Source organism: Malaclemys terrapin, chromosome 9 (assembly GCF_027887155.1).
Source record: "Malaclemys terrapin pileata isolate rMalTer1 chromosome 9, rMalTer1.hap1, whole genome shotgun sequence".
Lineage (NCBI taxonomy): Eukaryota > Metazoa > Chordata > Testudines > Emydidae > Malaclemys > Malaclemys terrapin.
Genome location: NC_071513.1, coordinates 6,679,533 through 6,699,714, shown reverse-complemented (window position 1 = coordinate 6,699,714; position 20,182 = coordinate 6,679,533). Strand labels below are relative to the sequence as shown.

General features: G+C 42.4%; 1 protein-coding gene across 7 annotated transcripts in view; it reads left to right on the top strand.

Moving 5' to 3' along the window:
• ATP11C (ATPase phospholipid transporting 11C) overlaps nucleotides 1-20,182 on the top strand; it is a 117,033-nt gene that overhangs the window by 69,346 nt on the left and 27,505 nt on the right. For all 7 annotated transcript variants that reach the window (XM_054039197.1, XM_054039200.1, XM_054039196.1 and 4 more), the window contains exons 7-19: nucleotides 122-225; nucleotides 959-1,009; nucleotides 3,433-3,497; nucleotides 5,094-5,175; nucleotides 5,779-5,929; nucleotides 7,052-7,249; nucleotides 10,018-10,179; nucleotides 11,210-11,364; nucleotides 12,292-12,363; nucleotides 13,652-13,725; nucleotides 16,344-16,447; nucleotides 17,453-17,634; nucleotides 19,424-19,687. In XM_054039197.1, the coding sequence (XP_053895172.1) occupies nucleotides 122-225; nucleotides 959-1,009; nucleotides 3,433-3,497; nucleotides 5,094-5,175; nucleotides 5,779-5,929; nucleotides 7,052-7,249; nucleotides 10,018-10,179; nucleotides 11,210-11,364; nucleotides 12,292-12,363; nucleotides 13,652-13,725; nucleotides 16,344-16,447; nucleotides 17,453-17,634; nucleotides 19,424-19,687 (1,664 nt within the window). The remainder of the gene's footprint in view (nucleotides 1-121; nucleotides 226-958; nucleotides 1,010-3,432; nucleotides 3,498-5,093; nucleotides 5,176-5,778; nucleotides 5,930-7,051; nucleotides 7,250-10,017; nucleotides 10,180-11,209; nucleotides 11,365-12,291; nucleotides 12,364-13,651; nucleotides 13,726-16,343; nucleotides 16,448-17,452; nucleotides 17,635-19,423; nucleotides 19,688-20,182) is intronic.

Sequence of the window (20,182 nt, the reverse complement as noted above, 5' to 3'; positions counted from 1 at the left end):
ATACATCAGTGTTTTTAAGTACTGAGCTATAACTACTCATTGGGCGAAGACCTTCTCTGTGCTTGTGCTTCAGTGGAGCTGTGTGACTCCATAATAGCTCTTGCTGCTCCTTTCCACCTAGACTCATTATGCAGTGCGGGATACGACTGAGCTCCGGACAGATGATGACATCGACACCCTTACTGCCGCAATCGAGTGTGAGCAGCCTCAACCTGACCTCTACAAGTAAGTACGGGAACAGCCACGACTCCCGGTACTCAACTGATCCTGGTCGTTTGTCCATCACTTCGTGTCCTTTGACCGGGCAAACTAGTGAGCCGTTGGCACCCGTCTAACAAAGTAGTCGAAGGGAGCCGCTGAATTCTCGTTCCAGCTGAATAGGCTGCATGGAATTCAAAAAAGTGATTGTCTTCATGTTGTCCACAAGGAATGAAAGGCTTTTTAAGGTAACACTCGCAGATGTTCTTGGGGAATTTACTGAGCTGTCCAGCAAAGCTCCCTGGAAATTGGACTTAGATGGCAAAGCATCTGCCCTGGGAGGTGCTAGTGCACCAAAGTGTCACTAGACCCATAGGCCTTTACAAACTTGGGTGTAGGCCTGCTTAGAAACATGGCTTTGTTACCTTTCTGAACAATTTTAAGGGTGGAAACCCATTGGCACCCTGGCCCCAATTCAGCAAGGTGCTGAAACACAAGAACAGCCTCATTCTAGTCAGTGGGGCTCCTTGCACGCTTAAAGCTTGGCATGTGCTTAAGTACTTTGTTGGATCCTGGCCTGCATAATGTGTGCTTTCCAAAGTGCCTTCTCTCTGAGAGCATAAGACTCTGATGTCCTCTAACCGTCTCATTTCTTCCCACCTGCCTGTTGTGACGTTCCTTATGTTTGTGATGGCTCCTTGTAATTAAATATACAGCAAACATTAGTTAACCAATGTCCTCTTATATATTTTGATCACAGATTTGTTGGAAGAATTAACATCTACAGAAGTAACCAGGAGCCTGTAGCCCGGTTAGTTCACTTGGCTCATTGTTACTCATTGCAGATGGTGTTTGTTTTCTTTATTATTTCTTTATTGATAGTTCGTAGCGTCCTGCTTATCAAGGAGGACTTGTGGAGATTAATAGGCCTGAAATTTGAGCTTTCTTATCCTACCTTTTTTTCTTTCATGTTGCAGTTTGGTTTTATGTGTTCTTGTGACTTGAGAAAATTTCAGTCATTCCGAATGAGGGATCACTTGATGCTTACCTGTTCTGTTCATTCCCTCTGGGGCACCTGGCATTGGCCACTGTCAGCAGACAGGATACTGGGCTGGGTGGACCCTTGGTCTGACCCAGTCTGGCCGTTCTTATGAGGGCAGCAAGCCCTCTTAAAAATCCCAGCTCTTCAGCTGTGACAATCTCCAACAACTGCCCCAGGATATTGTGTGTGTTGGGTTTCCCGATGTGGGAGTTTACAAGATGTGAGCACACGTGCAACCCTCTGCATCCTCTATCACCCCTGCTGGAATCATCCTTGTGAGCTGGCGGATAAATTAAACTGACAGGCTCCCTGCTCTCTGAGCTCTTGAAGGGCAGGATCCCCCGTCAGTTTCACTCCCACTGACCAGAACCAGAAGAAGCAAAGAGTGATGTGCTGGGCATGTGCTCACAACATCTGCTCTCCAGCAAACCCAGCCTTCGCTTTGCTGAAGAGCTGGAGTTCTAATGAGGTGCAGCCTGTGTTTTGGGTGACCAGTACATTTTCTACATCAGTGGGACACAATAGAGGGTGGATGAGAATGTAGATTTCCTGAGGGGAAGGTTTTTGGTTGTGGGTCTGTCAAATAGGCTGTTTCTGTGCACAAAATGTCCGTCCCCATCCCCCCCCCCCCCCCCAGCAGCATATGTACATTAGTTTGCAAAACTGTTTTCCCTGTTGCTGTTTATTTAGTGAGTACAGCCATGTGCTCAGAGCAGTGTAAAACCTGAACACAAAGACAGTCCCTGCCTTAATAAGGTTACACTCTACAGACACAAAGAAAAAGACAAACTAGAAAGTCTAGAGATGACGGACTTAGTTTGTTTATTCCAGCTGTGTATTGTAAAAGCATGTTTCATGCTAACATCTTTGTATATATCACAGGAGAAAGCACCAATTCACCAACAATGCTGCAAAATTAATGGGCCAAATTTTAAAGTAAAGAAGAAAATCAAAGTTTAATCCAAGAAGCAGTGAAAGATAGATTTCAGATAGAAGTGGAAGCATGCATGTCCGTTAACCCAAGAGTTTTGGAATTCTAAGAGTTTTCGATTCATGGCCATAAAGGACCTTTGTGACGATTTAATCTGACCACATATACAGCACAGAAAGTGACAGGAGGGCTTTGAATACCAAATGGTCACCTCTCAGCCTGCATTTGTAGAGCTTGTGATGTTTCTCGCTGGTCAAGCAGAGACGCCAGCAGATGTGCCCCTCAGATTCTTAAGTTGAGAGACTAATGGGGGTCTCAAATACTAACTGCAATACAGAACTTTTGAGGGACCTTGAAACCTGACAAATTGATTTTTGAGGATTTACACAAACTTTTCTCACCTTTAAAACTTCTGCCACCCGATTAGGATTAGAAGTGGAAATGGCAAGCGGTCATGAAGGGAAATAAGGAATTAATAGAACAGACAGAGCAACATGGGAGCAAAAAAAATAAGTAAAACATTTTACAGCATCATCGATTTTTTTTCCCGAAACGCTCCAGGGGGCTTAGCACTCTTGAAAATTAGTCCACTTATTTAGGTGCCTAAGTATAGGTTTTAGACTCTAGCATCAGGTACTTATTCTTGAAAATCTTGACTTGAATTCTAAAATGAGTTAGACAGTGGAGAGTCTGAATACCAGTAATACTTTGTGTGATAAGAGATAAGAAACCACAAATGTAAATATAGGTGTGAAGGCAAAAATACAGTCCCAGAATCAGGGTCGGCTTTAGGCCGATTCCCCGGAATCAGGCCCCGTGCCTAAGAGGGCCCCGCGCCTTAAGCACCTTTTTAATTTTTTAATTTTTTTTTACTCACCCAGCGGTGGTCTGCTCCAGGTCTTCAGCTGCACTTCGGCGGTGGGGGGTCCACTCCGGGTCTTCGGCGGCGGGGAGGGGGGGGGGGGAGCGGGCGGTCCTTCAGTGCCGTGGAAGACCCAGAGCTGAGTGAAGGACCCGCCGCCGAAGTGCCGCCGGGTATTCGAATCGGGCCCCGCAGATCCTAAAGCCGGCCCTGGCCAAAATAAACAAATCCCTTACTTAAGAGAAAAAACAAACAAATCCCCAGAATGAAGCGTATTTACAGTATTTGGGTTTAAAGGACTTCTGCTTTAGCTTTGTTTAACTCTGGGTATAAAATGTAAACACGTTGGAATGAAATTGTTTGTAAGCAATCTGATACTATAACTTTTTCTGTGTTTAGGTCTTTGGGTCCTGAAAACCTGCTGCTGAAGGGTTCTACTTTAAAAAATACAAAGAAGATTTATGGTGAACAGCTTTTTATTGGTAGTTCTGATGGATAACTGAATGAAGTTAGCAAACAAATCTAAATGTCTATCGTAGCATCTAGTGATGGAAAACTCCTGTCTACACTGCTTCTTTCAGTGCGCTGTACATATCTCATGCTCATACACAAGTTAATGAATTAATTTTGAGAGTAAGATTTCACGAGCTACCGTGTCAGATGGTTAACTGAAATCTGAATATATTGACCAGGATCTTCAGAAATTCCTTGTGCTTTTTGAGAGCCCATCTTGAAACTGAAGCTGGGCAAATTTTTTTTTTTTTTGGCAAATAGAATTTTTGCTGAAAAAAATGCTTTTTTTTCCAGGGCTCCCGAACTTTTGAATTCTTTTTCAAACTTTAAAAAGAAAAAAAAAAAAAGGGGGGGGGGGTGAAGAGGGCCAAATCGAAATGAAAATCCCCCCCCATAAAAAGTCATTTTGAGTTGACCAAAATGTTTTTGTAGATTCAAAATAATTAAAAAATAATAATTTTGAGTTGACCTGGAATGTTTTGGTCGATTAGAAATGATGATTATTTTTTTTTTTAGTTTGTGATGGACAAAATATTTCTGAAGAATGCTTTTGGTTAGAATCACAGCAGATTTTTTCAGCTCCGCTCCCAAACAAACAAACAAAATCAATTATTCACTCCGATCTATTTGTGACACCTTTAAAGAGGCCCAGCTCAGCACTTTCTGCCATGTAGGGACCCCTTTACAGTGTCTCAAGTTGCAAGTCCCTTTTGAAAATTATTGGCCATACACCCAGTACTTTATCTCCATCCACTAACACCTGTAAATCTGTCCAAAAAGCAGCAAAGTTTGTCTGGCAAAAATGTATCCCTTCTCAACTCCATACTGCTGACTGCTAAGGGTTCCACTATCCTTCAGGGAAATTAACTGAGCCGAGATGTAAATGGCTGTAGCTCCATTGAAGTGAAGTGGATTTGCACCTGCTTAGACCAGTTCTGAATTTGGTCTAGATTTTTCAGAGATTCTTTTTTCCCCCTTCCCCGTACTTGTTTCCTTTTACTTTTGGCAGGAGTTGCACTTACAGGATGCTAATTGTCAGCATCCCATTCTGAGTGGCTCTTGTACTGTATCTGCTTTTCTCCTTACGTCTCCTGCTCTCCTTCCCCTCACTCAAGGCTTTTCAAAACAACAATCAGTAGTGCAATACATGTGTTTGCCAATTCCACCAATACCCTTGCATATATACACTTGTATGAAGTATCTTTTTTTTCCCGTCAGTTTGTACAAGCAATTGTGATAGATAAATTTAGCAAACATTTTTCAACAAACTTTGTACAGAAATAAATGTATGCTCTGGGAAACTATTCGGGAGTTCACGCTTCTCATCAGCCTTCAGATGATTTATTGTGGCACTTGTGTTAGCATTATTCGATACCACTGGGGGTTCCTTGCTTAAATAACAATGCATAACACTTGGGCAATACCGCTGTCTGTGGATAATGAATCTAAAGCACTGTGCAAACGTTAATGTACCTCACTGACAAGTGAGAGGTAGGCTTGCAACTCAGAAAGGGAACGATTACAAGTGATGCTTTAATGTTCTGTAGGAGTTGCGGTTTATACTGGAATGGAAACAAAAATGGCTTTGAACTACCAAGGAAAATCACAAAAACGTTCAGCTGTAGAAAAGTAAGTGTGCTTCAGAAGGAGAAAAGTTTGTAAAAACTGTTCGTTTCCTTATGGGTTCATTTGTGCAGAAATAATCCCAGCATTTGCAGCCTTTTGTTTCCGATACACTCTGTGTAGAAAATCTGTATACAGGTCTGTCGCATCTTATGCACATTTAACATGCACAATTTCAACTTTACGCGGTCGGCAAAAACAAAAAAAAGAGGAAAAACAACAATTTTAATACTGTACCTGTTGTGCGTGCGATTTCACTCGCCATCGAACTCAGTGGGGTTTTGGCTATACGCGGTTTTCGCTTTACGCGCTAACCACAGAACGGAATCCCCGCGTAAGATGAGACAGACCTGTATTGGGTTAAGCATGTCTCCTAAAAAGCTACAGCATTTAGTGGAACTTTTAAAAGGTATTACTCCAGGCTTATGCTTTACTCTACTGGGTGAGAAGTATTAAAAATCTTGGGTTTGACCCTAAAGATCAGGGCTGTCAAAAGCAGTAGTCTATAGAGTTTCCCTTTTAAAAATAAGAATAGTCTAACCCTGATTGCTTGCATGATTGAATATTAAAAATAGCTGCATGGATTTTAAACATAAACCTATTTTTCAGATCAATCAACGCCTTCTTGATAGTGTATTTATGCATCTTAGTGAGTAAAGCTACGGTGTGCACCACTCTGAAATACATCTGGCAGAGTAATCCATTTAATGATGAGCCATGGTATAACCAAAAGACAATAAAAGAAAGAGATACGTTCAAGGTAAATGGGGTTGTGTTTCAGGATCTCCTCCAGCCTTATTTATTCTGACAGTTTTGTTTAATCTGCCAACCCCTGTCTTCCCTGCATGTTGTTTGGAATACATACTAAGGAAAGTACTGTCAATCTCTTAGCTCTCTTTTCCCTTTTGCTTGTAATTATTTCCTGTCTCAGCCGCTCTGTGCCACTCTTGTTACTTATGTGCAAGATTGCTTGGGAGTGGTTGGGCAAAACACGGCCGAGGAAGACTCGGATGCTAAAGCTGCTCACATATTGGTGTTCTTCTCATATAGAACGTGTGTGCCAACTGTTTATGTTTCTAAATGGCTGCCTCTTATTTGCTGACAAAAGACAGATAAATAGAATTTTGGCCCCCGACATATACTTAAACACAGGAGCACATGCTTGGTCCATATCTGAACTCCAGCCAGTTTTCAAACTCGAATATGTAAATTTAGACTGGGGCCACTTTCATTAGGTGTCTAAATATGGATGTAGGTGTTTGAGGTTTTAAGTAGTCAGGCTTGAAAATGTTGGCCTGGTCTCAACTTACCTTATTTGCTATCAGAGTTTTAGGAGACCTCCTTGTGCTTTCGCTTACACCAGTTGTACGGTAGTGTAGCGCTCCTGACATCAAAGCAGTTTCTCCTGATTTAAACTTGTTTAAGTGAGATCAGAATCAGGCCTGTAGTATTTACAGAACGGTGTTTGGCTACAATGTTAATTTAGACAGTCCTTGTGGTTGTAAATAAAATGCCACCGTGAGCCCAATGCTCTTCAGTTATGCCTTTACAACTCTATGTGAGTCAGTGAGGTTGCCAAGATGTAGCTGTTTGTCCTGAAATTTCGCTCCGCTGGCAGTTTTTTTTTTTTCTGCCCTCCCTCCCCCCATATTTTCTTCCTCTGATCTGGTCACCCTAGCAAGATGGAACTGAGAGCAGAATTTGGTCCATTAACCTTAGTTTTCTCAAGAGTTTTATTTTTCATATCAAGTTCTCTTTTCACCACTGAAGAATAAAATCTAAGTAGAACCTTGAATTTCTTGTTGTTGTTGATTATGTCTGTATCTGGCTGAATTGGATATCTGATTGGTACATGCTACCTCGTTTTATTTTTCCTTTGCAGATCTTAAGAATGTTCACAGACTTCTTGTCGTTTATGGTTCTGTTCAATTTCATTATCCCGGTCTCCATGTACGTTACTGTAGAAATGCAAAAATTCTTGGGCTCCTTCTTTATTGCTTGGGATAAGGAGATGTATGATGAAGAAATCAAGGAAGGAGCACTGGTGAATACCTCGGACCTCAACGAAGAACTCGGTCAGGTCAGAACGTGCTCTCCATTTGTGCTAACTTAAAATTGGATGCATGGACAATGTAAAACTGTGCAACTCTTCCTTGGACTAAAACAGTTGTAGTGAAATCCCTCCTGTAGAACTTGTGGGCAGAACTTCAGCTATGAAGCTAATTTGGGCCGTGGTGCTACTTAGAGCAGTTTCGTGTCTGCTTTTAGTTTCATCTGGCTGCTTCCATGGCCAGGGGCTGCTCTAGCAGCCAGGAATCACGGGAGCATAGAGGCATACTAGCCCTACCCCCATGACCGCAAAGGCCATGGGTAGAGTAGTTTCATCTTCTATCTGTGCTTTGATTAGGAAACAATCGTCATTGATTGGCGCTTAGAGAGACAGATGGTGTTGTTTATTTTGCTTAGTTTCCTATTAGTAGGAAGCTCTGATGCAATATTTGTGGATTTAGATTTGTATACAATATGTAATTCCCTCCCTTCTGGTGGTCCTGCTCACCATCCTAGAAACATCTAGGTGCTTAGGGAAATACTCCAATATCCAAAACCTAGAGACATAAAAGCTCTGGAGTATTGATCCAAGTAGGGGATTTATGGCAGCGGTTCTCAGCCAGGGGTACGTGTGGGGGTTCTCCAGGGGGTACTTCAACTCATCTAGATATTTGCCTAGTTTTACAACAGGCTATATCAAAAGCTCTAGTGAAGTCAGTACAAACTAAAATTTCAAACAGTGACTTGTTTATACTGCTCTATATGCTAAACTCTGAAATGTAAGTACAATATTTATATTCCAATTGAGTTATTTTGTAATCATATGGTAAAAATGAGAAAGTCAGCAATTTTTCAGTAATCATGTACTGTGAAACTTGTATTTTTATGTCTGATTTTGTAAGCAAGTAGTTTTTAAGTGAGGTGAAACGTGGGGTACACGCAAGAGAAATCAGACTCCTGACAGGGGTACAGAAGTCTGGGAAGGTTGAGAGCCATTTTTATGGTTTATGGTACCATTAGGGGAAGTCTGTTAGAAGTGATATAATCATGCTCTGTTGTCACTGTACCAGATTAACATTAACTTTTTAATGAGAACATCTAAAGTAGAATTTAAAAACATTACTCTATAAATTAATTAAAACAAAAATATGTCACACGTGGCTGTAGGACAGGACAGAACATAAGAACGGCCATACTGGGTCAGACCAAAGGTCCATCTAGCCCGGTATCCTGTCTTTCAATAGTGGCCAATACCAGGTGCCCCAGAGGGAATGAACAGAACAGGCAATCATCAAGTGATCCATCCCCTGTCACCCATTCCCAGCTTCTGGCAAACAGAGGCTAGGACACCATCTCTGCCCATCCTGGCTAATAGCCATTGATGGACCTATCCTCCATGAATGTATTGAGTTCTTTTTGAACCCTGTTATAGTCTTGGCCTTAGAGAGAGACCTGATTGCTGTATTTGTGCCAGCACTGCAGCCTTCAGCAGCTCTGAAAAATTATTAGAAAGTCAGTGCTGCAGTAATTATCATTCTCCCTTATTAAAAACCTTTGTCTGTCTGCTAATCACTCGTCTGCCTGTCAAGATATAACTGTAACTATTTTTGGTGGCAGTTTAGGTTGAGTGTGCTACTATTTGCTTCTGAAAACCAGATGAGCTTATAAATTGCATATGTACAATTTCTATTGTACATGCAATTTATCATGCAGTTTGTTTCCACATAGAAGAACCTCAAACCCTAACGGCATGTCAGTAATTTGTTTGCTTTCCTTGAACTAATTAAAAATTTAAAATTCTCTGTAAGCTTTCTCTGTGCAGGTTAGTGAGGAAAGTATAATTCTGGTAATCTTTCACTGCGTGCATTTGATATGCAACTGCATTACTATGGTTTTCTCTGCACTGCTGGGATTCTTAAGTAGCTAATGGTTCACTCTGCGCAGTGCAATTGATCGTACTGTAGTATACCCTACGTTTGTTCCTGTAAAGAAAACATTTAATTTGAAACAACTATTAGCTAATTTAATTGCATTGTCAACATAAAACTCCCATAAAGCAAACAAATGGGTTTGTACTACAGCACTGATTAAACAGCTGCCGTGCTTTTCAAAATACAGTTTACTTTGCCCGGTGTTATACTATGTGCTTCCTTGTTGCACTTTTCTCTCCTGGGACAGTGAAAATCAGTGAAATCAATTTCCATTTTCTTATATATAAAATCCCTCTCATTTCCATGTTCTCAGACTTCCCCATTTGAGTTCAGGCATTGCAAAGGAATGTTTATTTGTTTAAAAGCAAGTGTTCAAGTTTTTCTTTGTTGGAAAAATGTATGGAAACTTCTTGTATTGATCAATAGGTTTGCTAAAAACTTTAAAAAAATCTAAATGTTGGTCTTTTATATGTTGCTTTATTTGATTCAGTGCTAAGTACAGCACCATCTGAGAAAGACTAGCTAGGGGAACAGATGGTTGAGGGGGAGTAATCAAGGGCCGTAAGACAGGTTCTCTGAGAGTTTTAAAAACTAAACAGGGCAATTGTGTAATGACTTGGAAGCAGAGGAGTTGTTCTGGGCATGGGTGCAATATTGTCTTTTCTTTGTATTAATATACCCTACTCCAAACTTTGAAGTCCAAGTTAAGCAAGTGCCAGTGGTTCTCTCCTAGATAAGGTTTTACTAGTTAAGTTCCAGTTATTCTCATATTTTCAGTGCCGCCTCAGCTTCTTTCTTTTAGACAACAATGAAAGCTGGGAGTGTAGCGAAGAAAAAGTACAGCAGTGACTTCCTCCCTTTCTTTTAGGTTGAGTATGTGTTCACAGACAAAACTGGAACCCTGACTGAAAACAGCATGAAGTTCATTGAGTGCTGCATAGATGGACACAAGTACAAAGAGGGCATTTCAGAGGTGGATGGGTTCTCTCACACGGACGGACCTTTGAAATATTATGGGAAAGCAGAAAAGGTAGAACCGGGCTTCGGTAACTTCTATATTTTCACTGTCTGCTCCAATTTTCTAAGAGCTAACAATAACTAGAGCTGGGCACAAGTGTAAAAATTCAGACACCGATTATGAACACCTCTAAGTTTGGCAGTGTTCAGAACCCACGTTTGGGTTCAGCCCCTTAGAGACACTTTGAAAATCTGGCTTCCTCTGTCCAATCTCTTCCATCTCCCAAGTTCAGGAGGGTTTGGATCTGAGAGTTTGGTTTAGGTTCCTTCTTTAGCTATTACTCTTGGACACTGTACCTTGAGTTTGTGTAGCAGTAATGTCAAGCGCAGGGGAGAGCACATATCCATTTTCAGGAATCGATCCCATCCTTTGTCTAATCAAGACCACACTAAATAGAGTTGTAGCAGAAGTGTTCAGCTGCTTTGCTAAAGTGGCATCACGGCAGAGAACTAGAAGCATTGCACGCATTGCAATAAAATAAATGATTGAACCAGAGTGCTGATTTTTATTTTCTGCCTTGTTTGATCTTCATTTACCCCTGCATCCTGCTAAAATGAATTAGTGCTCCGTTACGTTTGAACAGAGCTCCTTTCTGATTATGGGGCCATTAAAGATACCTGCCATGTTTTGCAAGAGTAGGGCTTTGCATCAGTGTCGTTGGCTCAGTTTCCCCTTTTGTCAGCTCTTGTGCTGTTTGGTTGCTACTCTCCATCTCTGAGGCAATTCAATGGTGGTATATGCAGGTACATTTTCAAAGTACTGTGGGATGAAAGACACCATGTAAATGAAGTTCCCATTTAAGGGTGAGATGTTTCAAAGGTGGCTAACAGAGTTAGAATTGGTGCCGAACCTACATTGGTTCCTTTGAATATTCCAATCTAAAAGATTGGTAATTCTGACCAAATCCCAGTAGTTACGATTCAGCAGCTTAACTAGAATAATGGTTATTTTTACTTTTCACTAAAAATTAATCCTGTCTGGTACCCCGGGCAGGAAAAGAAGCTGGTAACTAACTCATTTCCTGTATTTTGACTCTGCTTAGTGTCGAGAAGAGCTGTTCCTCCGTGCTTTGTGTCTGTGCCATACAGTTCAAATCAAAGAAGGAGACAACGTTGATGGATTGATAGTAAACCAGGAGCGCAGTACCTATATCGCCTCTTCACCAGATGAAATAGCTTTGGTAAAAGGCGCCAAAAAGTAAGGGCGTTGAGTCTGTTTTCAGAACTGAAGGTTTTTCTTACTCTTGTAATTAACTTGTGCTGTTGAGTGCGACTTAATGGAACCCAAAAGTTGCCCTATGAGTTTTTCATAATAAAATGTTCATAAGCCAGTAATTGACAAGGAGAACTGTAGAGTGTAGAAAACGCAATGGGAAAAACTCTTGTCTGGCCTGGTCCAGAGCCCACTGGAGTCAACAGGAGTCTTTCCATGGGTGGAATGAGTTTTGTTCCTCAGTGGGTTTTGGATCAGGCCCATAGCAGAGTTGTGCTTAATCAATATTTTTGCCTTTACTGAACAACTTCACAATAAGCAAAGGCTTGGGAATCAGAACTTGGACATCACAGTGTATTTTGGGGCTTCTCTTAAGTAGAATGGTGTCCCAAGTTGCTTGATTAAACAGAGCCGTACTGTATCCAAGTTCCCTGGGACGTTGGCGGGTTCTGCTGCATTGTAGAAGACGCAGTCAATGAGTACTGCATGTGTATCAATGCAAAATTACTTTCTTTTTGAGCAGTGGCAAAAAACTCCAAGGAGACAAAGCAGCCCCATGAAGGCCACCTTTGTTAGCCCTTTCTGATGTACTTGCATTATCTTATTACTATTTGAAGGCATAATAGCAGACCAAGCAGATCTATTTTTGCCATGAATGTAACACAGTATGCACGTGTGTTAAGTCACATGGCCTATAGAGACCTCAGCGTTTTCTAGGATATGATCCACTTCTCTTTAAGATTGTAGAAATTGGGAAATGCAGAGAATAGCCTGGTGAACTACTGAAATACATGGACTGCATGCTGTAGCCCAGATCATATTTCATGATATGGAAATGAAAATGAGAATGTTACAAATGTAAATTCCGTAACAGTGTTTTCAATGTCCTTCTGTCCTCTTGTTTGTTGACAGGTATGGTTTCACTTTTCTAGGACATGAAGCTGGTTGCATGAAAGTACAAAACCAAAAGAATGAAATCGAAAAGTAAGCGCAGCTGCATTGTGGTGAGGAATATTGCTCACGCTAACTGAACATTCCCTGCCAAGTGCCAACTTGCACGTGGTTTTGACTAAACTCAGGAAAAATGGTAAATGCTGCAGGGTGGAAACAACGCAACAGGCTGTGTCAGACTGATAACTGCTCTGCATGAGAGCCGGTCCGAATTACAGAGCACCTGGCAGCAAAGAATTGGCTGAAAGATTAAATTGGTTGCAGCTTTTGCTGAATAACAAATCAATCAAAGCCTAAAACAAGGTCCTTTGACCATATCCTGCACCACGGTTTGAAACCTGGAAACTCTCTTGGGTCTGTGGATTGTTGCGATCACCACCTAGGAGGTTAACGTATGAGAGCTGTTGCTACTATAAGCCTCAACCATACAAAGTTGAACCTTCGTGTAAACCTGCTCCAACCCGAACCCCTTCTTGGACTGAAAATAATTCGGCCTTACACTGTGGCAACTGCTCTTGTAAACCCCAAGGGATATATACCACTTGAAGGATAGAATACCTGGTCCGGCTGCTCTCCTAGATCTTGTCTTCTTAGCAAGTTTAATTTCAAACTTCTCTTCATCTCCATAGGAAGGGAGGATGCGGAGTTCCTATTTGCTGCTTTTGGTGTTCAGCCAACCTGTTAGGCTGCTTGCCCTGATTGACAGCTGGGTAGTCCAGTCAGGACCTTCAGCCTCTGACCAGTCAGCTGGCTCAGGAAGGTCCTAACTAGTTTCTCCCACTTCCAGCCAACCTGGTGCTGTGTGGTTGCCAGCCACATATCTCAGAGCCGCAGCCAAGCATGATGCGATGTACCAAGCCTACATCTTGCTTGTTCACATCACCCTTGCATCAAGGAAATGGCCCATAAACAATTACTACAGGGAATCTCCAAATTGACAAGCATCTTAGAGTGGCGCTTGGTTTATCTTCAAGAAAATGAAAATAACATGTCCATGTGCATTCCTTTCAGGCAAACGCTAACTCAGCCCTGCTTTCCCTGAAATGCTCCAGCAGTTGTGTTGCTCTCTGTCTAATCACATGACTCTTCATGATGGTAGTGGGCATTGTTCACCTGTCATGTATAAATGACTTGTAGCTTGAATACCTATACTATATCTTTAACAAGGAAGTTGGCCAGCTGGCACCTGATACTTGCAATCTAGCATAGAGAGAGTTCTGCAGTTCATTCTTAGTATGTTCTTATGTCTTACAACCTTCTACTGAATATCATTTTTAATTTTTTTCTCAAATTTCTAAGTTCTGTTCTTTCCTTTTTAAAGGTATCAGCTTCTTCATGTACTAAACTTTGATCCTGTCCGCCGCCGGATGAGTGTTATTGTGAAAACCAGTACAGGTATTGTTAAAACAGTGGGTACCACTGTGGATCAAATCTATGTCTGCATTTACTCTTGTACTGCGAATGTATTAAAGACCTCGCGTTGCAACACAGAAAAGCTAACCTGTTACATTTCATGGGCCTTAGCCTCACCTGCAAAATTCACTTGCACGCCACCCGAGTGTCCAAAAATCTCTCATTTGCACGTGCAAATCTGGTAACGGCATGTGCTTTTCATTGATTTGTACATGCACCCACTGCACTGGTGCACATTTTACAAGCTTAGAGGCACCTGCCCGTGAGAACTTGGCCCTTGAAGTGTGATAATGAGATCAGTGGTCATATTTCTGATAGACCTTTACTGTGCATGCCCAAGCTAACACTACAGGAAAGCCCACGGCAGAGTCCTAGTGAGGCGCAGTTTTTCTGACATGCTTCTGATGCTCTATAAAAAGATGTCAGTGTTGTTGGAATATGGCATTTGCCAGCATTTCCCTGGTAACACGACCATACAATTTTGTGCCATATTTGAGCCCAACCAAGGGATCTGAGCTAGGAAGGACACTTTTTTCTTTTCTTTTATGGATTTGAAAAATGATCCAATTGGTCATGTAAAAGAAAAATGTTTTTAGAGATCTAAAAGTGCCCAAAGAATTAGAAATTGGTGGCTCCAGAGGCTTTTCTACATTCTAACTCCACCAGCTTTTTATTTTAAGCTGAAGTTGTGCTGGTTTTTAGGAGCTGTGGCATAGCTTTGATCACTTTAGGGGAAGAATAATTACGAATGACAGCTCTTTCATTTAGAAGCGTGGTTTGCTTGCCACGCATGCTAACTTGGTTAAGACTTTCAGTCCGTATGCCCACTGATGTGATGGACCAAATCTAGCCCTTGTGTAACCCTGACTTCAGTGATGTTAAACCAGGCATGAATTTGTTGCAGTGTATTTGTGTGGCAACTAAATAATTCAAGGATATATACATCCTCGGGAACTGATTTGACTTGCTAGGCCATAGAAATGTGTCCTCAGAGCTGTTAATATCTCCTCTTTATAATATATGTGCATGCATCCGCCCACACCACAACTCAGAGACCTGAGTACATAGGATGTGGCATACTGTAATCCATCTGAAACAGCTGATAGATGGCAGGATCTAAAAGAATACGTTCCAAACCGTTTATAAGATGCTGAATTGAAGTATTTAGAAAGAATGTCTAATATAAACCACTGTAATTGGATATTCTTATGATTGGATGCATCTATTTTTGCCCCTGTTTATTTTTCAGAATTGTAATTGATTGACCACCAGTATGAGTGCATACAGAATTAATAATTTCCTCATGGGCTTTTCTATGGTGCTCATCGCTGAGTACCTGAGTGCTTCGCAAATATTAATGAATTTATTCTCACGACACCCCTGTGAGATGAGGGGATATATTAAGCCCATTTTACAGCTGCGGGGGCTGAGGCACAGAGAGTATGGTCAAAAGTGTCCAATAATTTTGGGTGCCCGATTTGAAATGCATCGGGCCTCATTTTTCAGAACACTTAGCATTCTATAGCACATTATATGTTCAAAGCACGGCTCCCATTAGTTTCAGTTGCAGCTGTGAGTTCTCAGCTCTTCTACAAATCAAGCGCAAGGATCTCAGATTGAGCATCTAGGAAATAAGCAACACATAATTTGTGACCACCTGTGAAAACCTTGGTTTAAGTGACTTGTTTAGCGTCACCTAGGACGATGGCAGAGGCGGGGTAGAGCCCAATTCCCCAGGGCACTGTTAAAGCTCCTTAACCATGAGACCTTCTTGTCTCTTCCTGCAGTCCCTTGCCTCAGTCGCACACCTTCCAGCTGCTGCAACAAATGAAACAGGGAACCTACAAACAATAGCCTCCTTCACTACACAGCCCTGATTCATCCCCTTAGTAGGGTCCCATGCACTGAATACAGATGGGGTCCTGTGGAAAAAATACGTGATCCTATAATTAAAGGCTGTGTCATAATGCATACGCACAAGAGGGCCGAATTAAGGTGACCTAATTTGTCCCATTCCCTTTCCCCCCCACGCCGTTGGCTCTTGTCCCCTCTGCATTCAAATTAGGCAGCTTACTCCTCCATGCTGCCTAGATCCAGCAGGGGGGGCTTTGAGAACATCAGAAAGATGGGGTTCCCTGCTCTCATTGCTGGTACCTGGCATGGGCCACAGCAGCAGAGAGCTGCAATGGCAAGGAAGGTGGTGATGCTCAGCTCCAGGGCGAAGTGCACCCAGCGCAAAAAGAATCTTTGGGGAAAGATTCTGTTCCCAAGGCACTAGAGCTCTCAGAAATGGCTGAAATATTCAAAAAATTCAGCCTGAGGCAGACATCCACCGCCTGGAAAACTGCAACCCAAACGGATAGCGTTTGGCAAAGTTATAAGCAGCTGAAAGCATGGTCTTATACTGGGGCTTGTCGTCAATAATAGGTGGCAACCTTGATAGGGTTACCAGGCATTACCAGCCCTGCCTGTAACAGCTCCATCTGCAATCTTGCCATATTCCTTCTTTCCAGCTACGTTTACGGCACATTGAAGACAATGGTCTTTAAATCTCGCTACACATTTTGAATGCTTCAATCTTCTTTTTAATTCTGTTTTAGGCAAGTTCCTCCTATTCTGTAAAGGAGCAGACTCTTCTGTTTTTCCAAGGGTGCAACAAGATGAAATACAACAAACTAAAGTGCATGTAGAACGTAACGCAATGGTAAGCGTGTACACGAAACTAGGTTTGTGCTTGTTGGAAGGGAAACCTTTCTCCGAAGATAAAGCTCTGACCTTGGGTTGAGGAAAATGTGAGCTTTAGTTCTTGTTGTTTTGAAGTCCATGTCTGACTTGTTTCCTTTTCTGTTCTTCTGGCTTCCAACTTTATTTAACTTCAGATCTACTTATTCGATCCTGATTCCTGTAGGATCTGATCATCTCCCAAGAAGTTAAAAACAGCAATAACAATAACATTTTCTGTCTTTTTTTTCCTTTCTAGCCTTGTAGAGAAATCCTTGAATCAGTTTCTAGTTTTGTTTTGTGTGTGTACTGTTTTGAGAAGCATTTATCTAAATTGAGCTATATTGAGAAAAGAGGTTTATAGTTAGTTCTGAATGTGCTGAAGCTAGGGGCTTGTCTACACTACCGCGCAGTCGATCTAAGATCTGCAACTTCAGCTACATGAATAGCGTAGCTGAAGTCGACTTACTTGGATCTACTTACCAGGGTGTCTTCATTGCGGTAAATCGATAACTTATGCTCTCCCATCGACTCCGCTTACACTCTGTTGGAGTACTGGAGTCGATGGAAGAGCACTCAGCGGTTGATTCATCGCGTCTATACAAGACCCAATCTGGCTGGTAGTGTAGACAAGCCCTAGTATTCGTTCTTATCTCTTCTGGTTGGTCCTCTTCTTCTTATACTGCAATGTATTTTAAAACAGCCTTGTTTTACAATTCCGTATTTCTCGTGACCTTATTACTGCTAAAGATGCTCAATTCCACAGCTTATAATACATATTGTAATGTTCCATGTCCAAGGTTTGCCGTGTGTGGAGATTAATATATAGACAAAGAGGAAATGGTCCTTAAGATGTAGAATCACTTCTAACATTGGACCCAATCTTTGCAGGCACTGAGTGACCTATAGAAACAGAAAGTAAAAATTCTAAGGTAGGGGCTGTTTAAAAGGTGTTCTTTAGTGCACATATCCACTTCTTTGTTTCAAGGATGGATATCGAACTCTTTGTGTGGCCTTCAAAGAACTAACTCAAGAGGACTATAAAAAAATTGATGAACAGCTCAATGAAGCGAAAATGGCTCTACAGGACAGAGAAGAAAAGATGGCCAGGATTTTTGATGCCATAGAGACCGACATGCATTTGATAGGGGCTACTGCTGTGGAAGACAGGTAAGATGGTGGCAAGCAAGCAGATGAAATATGAATGCTGTAGCTGTTCAGAACGGCGTAGCCTGTATCGCCCTCAGTCTGAAATTACCCTGAGAGTAATTTCAGGACAATGAGGGAAGGGTGGGTGAATGACCAACGTGAGACCTTGAGCAGTAGTCTGTGCCGTGACAGTCCACCATGGTGCTTATTGAAAGCTGTGGGCTGATCCTAAGAAGACGCCAGAATGTCTAAAGCAATTATTTCATGGCACATCCCACAACCAATTGCCTATTTGCGAAAAATATACCGGTTTAAACAGTAAGTACTCTTAACATTTTAATCAACAAAGCCTACGTTTTCAGAAACGCATGCAGCATTGTGCCCCTAATTTATGTACCAAACTCATACCAATTCAGGTGCGGTCGCAGTAACTATATGTGTAAATTAGGCTGTCGTTTATTTTTCACTCTGCGTTTTATGGTGTTAGTCAAAGAGTTGGGTGAAGTGACTGAATGGAGCACTACATTGCAATCCTGGCTCTACCGCTAAATCCCTCTGGACACGCCTACACGGCAAAAACCCCCTCAGGGCAGCACATCTCGTGAGTCTGAGGGCTGGTCCACACTGGGGCGGGGGATCGATCTAGGAAACGCAACTTCAGCTACGAGAATAGCGTAGCTGAAGTCGACGTTTCCTAGATCGAACTAAGTTTACTTACTGCGGGTCCACGCGGCGCAGGCAAGCTCCCCCGTCAACAGCGCTTTCTCCTCTCGGCGAGCAGGAGTTCCGCAGTCGATGGGGGAGCGCTTCTGGGATCAATTTATCGCGTCCAGATGAGACACGATAAATCGATCCCAGAAGATAGATCTCTACCCGCCGAATCGGGCGGGTAGTGTGGACCTACCCCGAGACTAGTTGGGCTTGTGCTATGGTATTAAAAATAGCTTTGTAGACATTTGGGCTTTAGCTGGAGCTCTGGGTCTGAAACCCGCTCCCTTCCCCATGCTCTGAGACTCACTGCCTGTTTTTTTTTTTTTTTTTTTTTTGGAGGGGGGGTTAGAGGGGTCGGGGGGTTGCCATATAGATGTAACCTCTGTGACCTAGAGCAAATAATTTAACATCTTTGCCTCGTCTTTCCCGAATGTAAAAAGAGAAAAGCTGTCAGCCTAAAGAGCTTTTGTGGATTAAATGGTTAACGTTGGCTAAAATAAATAGGGTTAATTAAGTGAAAGGTATTGTTATTGGACCCATTCCTGAAGCCCTTCCTGGGACTAACCACCCATCTGACTTTACCCCACACTCTGCCACAAAACTCCCATCTACTTTCCTGTAGGAATTTGTTCAGAGGGTGATGCAATATAGTCAGACTTCTTTCAGTTTAAAGTTCATCTGAAAGCTGCCTTGCTGGGTGGGTTATTTTATTCAGCCATGTGCAAAGCGTGATACATAGCACTGGTGGTATTAACGTACGCTGGCAAAGTACTATGCTGGTTTCAGCTAGAGATGTCCCGGTTGGTACACAAGTCATTCTTTGGTAAATAGTATGTGGGTTTATTTGCTCCCAGTGGAAATTCTTAGCAATCTATAAGCCACACTCATGTAATGTGGCACTTTTGTCCCCTTCTAGTAGCTAGGGTGGTTTGTCTGCTGCCGCCTCTAGGTCATTTATCTGAGGCAGTAAAGGCTGATGGTATTTAGACCTAGATCCTCCCGAACATTGTAACATGCACGAATCATTCTCCATGAATTCTGAGGGGAAATGGTATTTTTAAGGTAAATGAGATGGCTAATGTATTGCCTCAATGTACAGACTGCAGGAACACGCTGCGGAAACCATCGAGGCCCTGCAAACAGCAGGCATGAAGGTCTGGGTGCTTACTGGGGACAAGATGGAAACTGCAAAATCCACCTGCTATGCCTCCAGGCTCTTCCAGACAAACACTGAATTACTGGAGCTGACCACAAAAACGATGGGAGACAGCGACAGGAAAGAGGATCGATTACACGAGCTGTTGCTAGAGTATCATAAAAAGCTGCTGCAGGATTTCCCCAAAAATAGCGGAAAACTTAAAAGGTGCGAGAGAGCATGTGGGCAGTTTGTGTCTGGATAACTGCCCTCGGTGAAGATGCTTAAAAGTAAGGGAAATGATTTCGCTTCGGTCCTGCAATTCCATGTATGCAGGGAAAGAGCTCTGGATTTCAGGGGGACTGCTTGTGGGGATGAGTGTCCCCCACCTGAATCACATTGCAAGATTGGAGCCTCTCTGCCTATAAACAGTCCCCTGCTTTCCTATTTCGCAAACATAACTGTGCAGTACTTGGGCATGCCCTGTTATTCCTTTTATATCCAAGCCGTTTGAGTTAATTGAGCACTCACGCACGTTAGCACACGCACATTCACACACATTGAGCACACACGCATGTGCACACTCACGCACACGCACACTCACGCACGCTGAGCACACGCACACTCACGCACGCTGAGCACATGCACACTCATGCACATGCACACTCATGCACGTGCACACTCATGCACGCTGAGCACGCGCACATTCACACACGCTGAGCG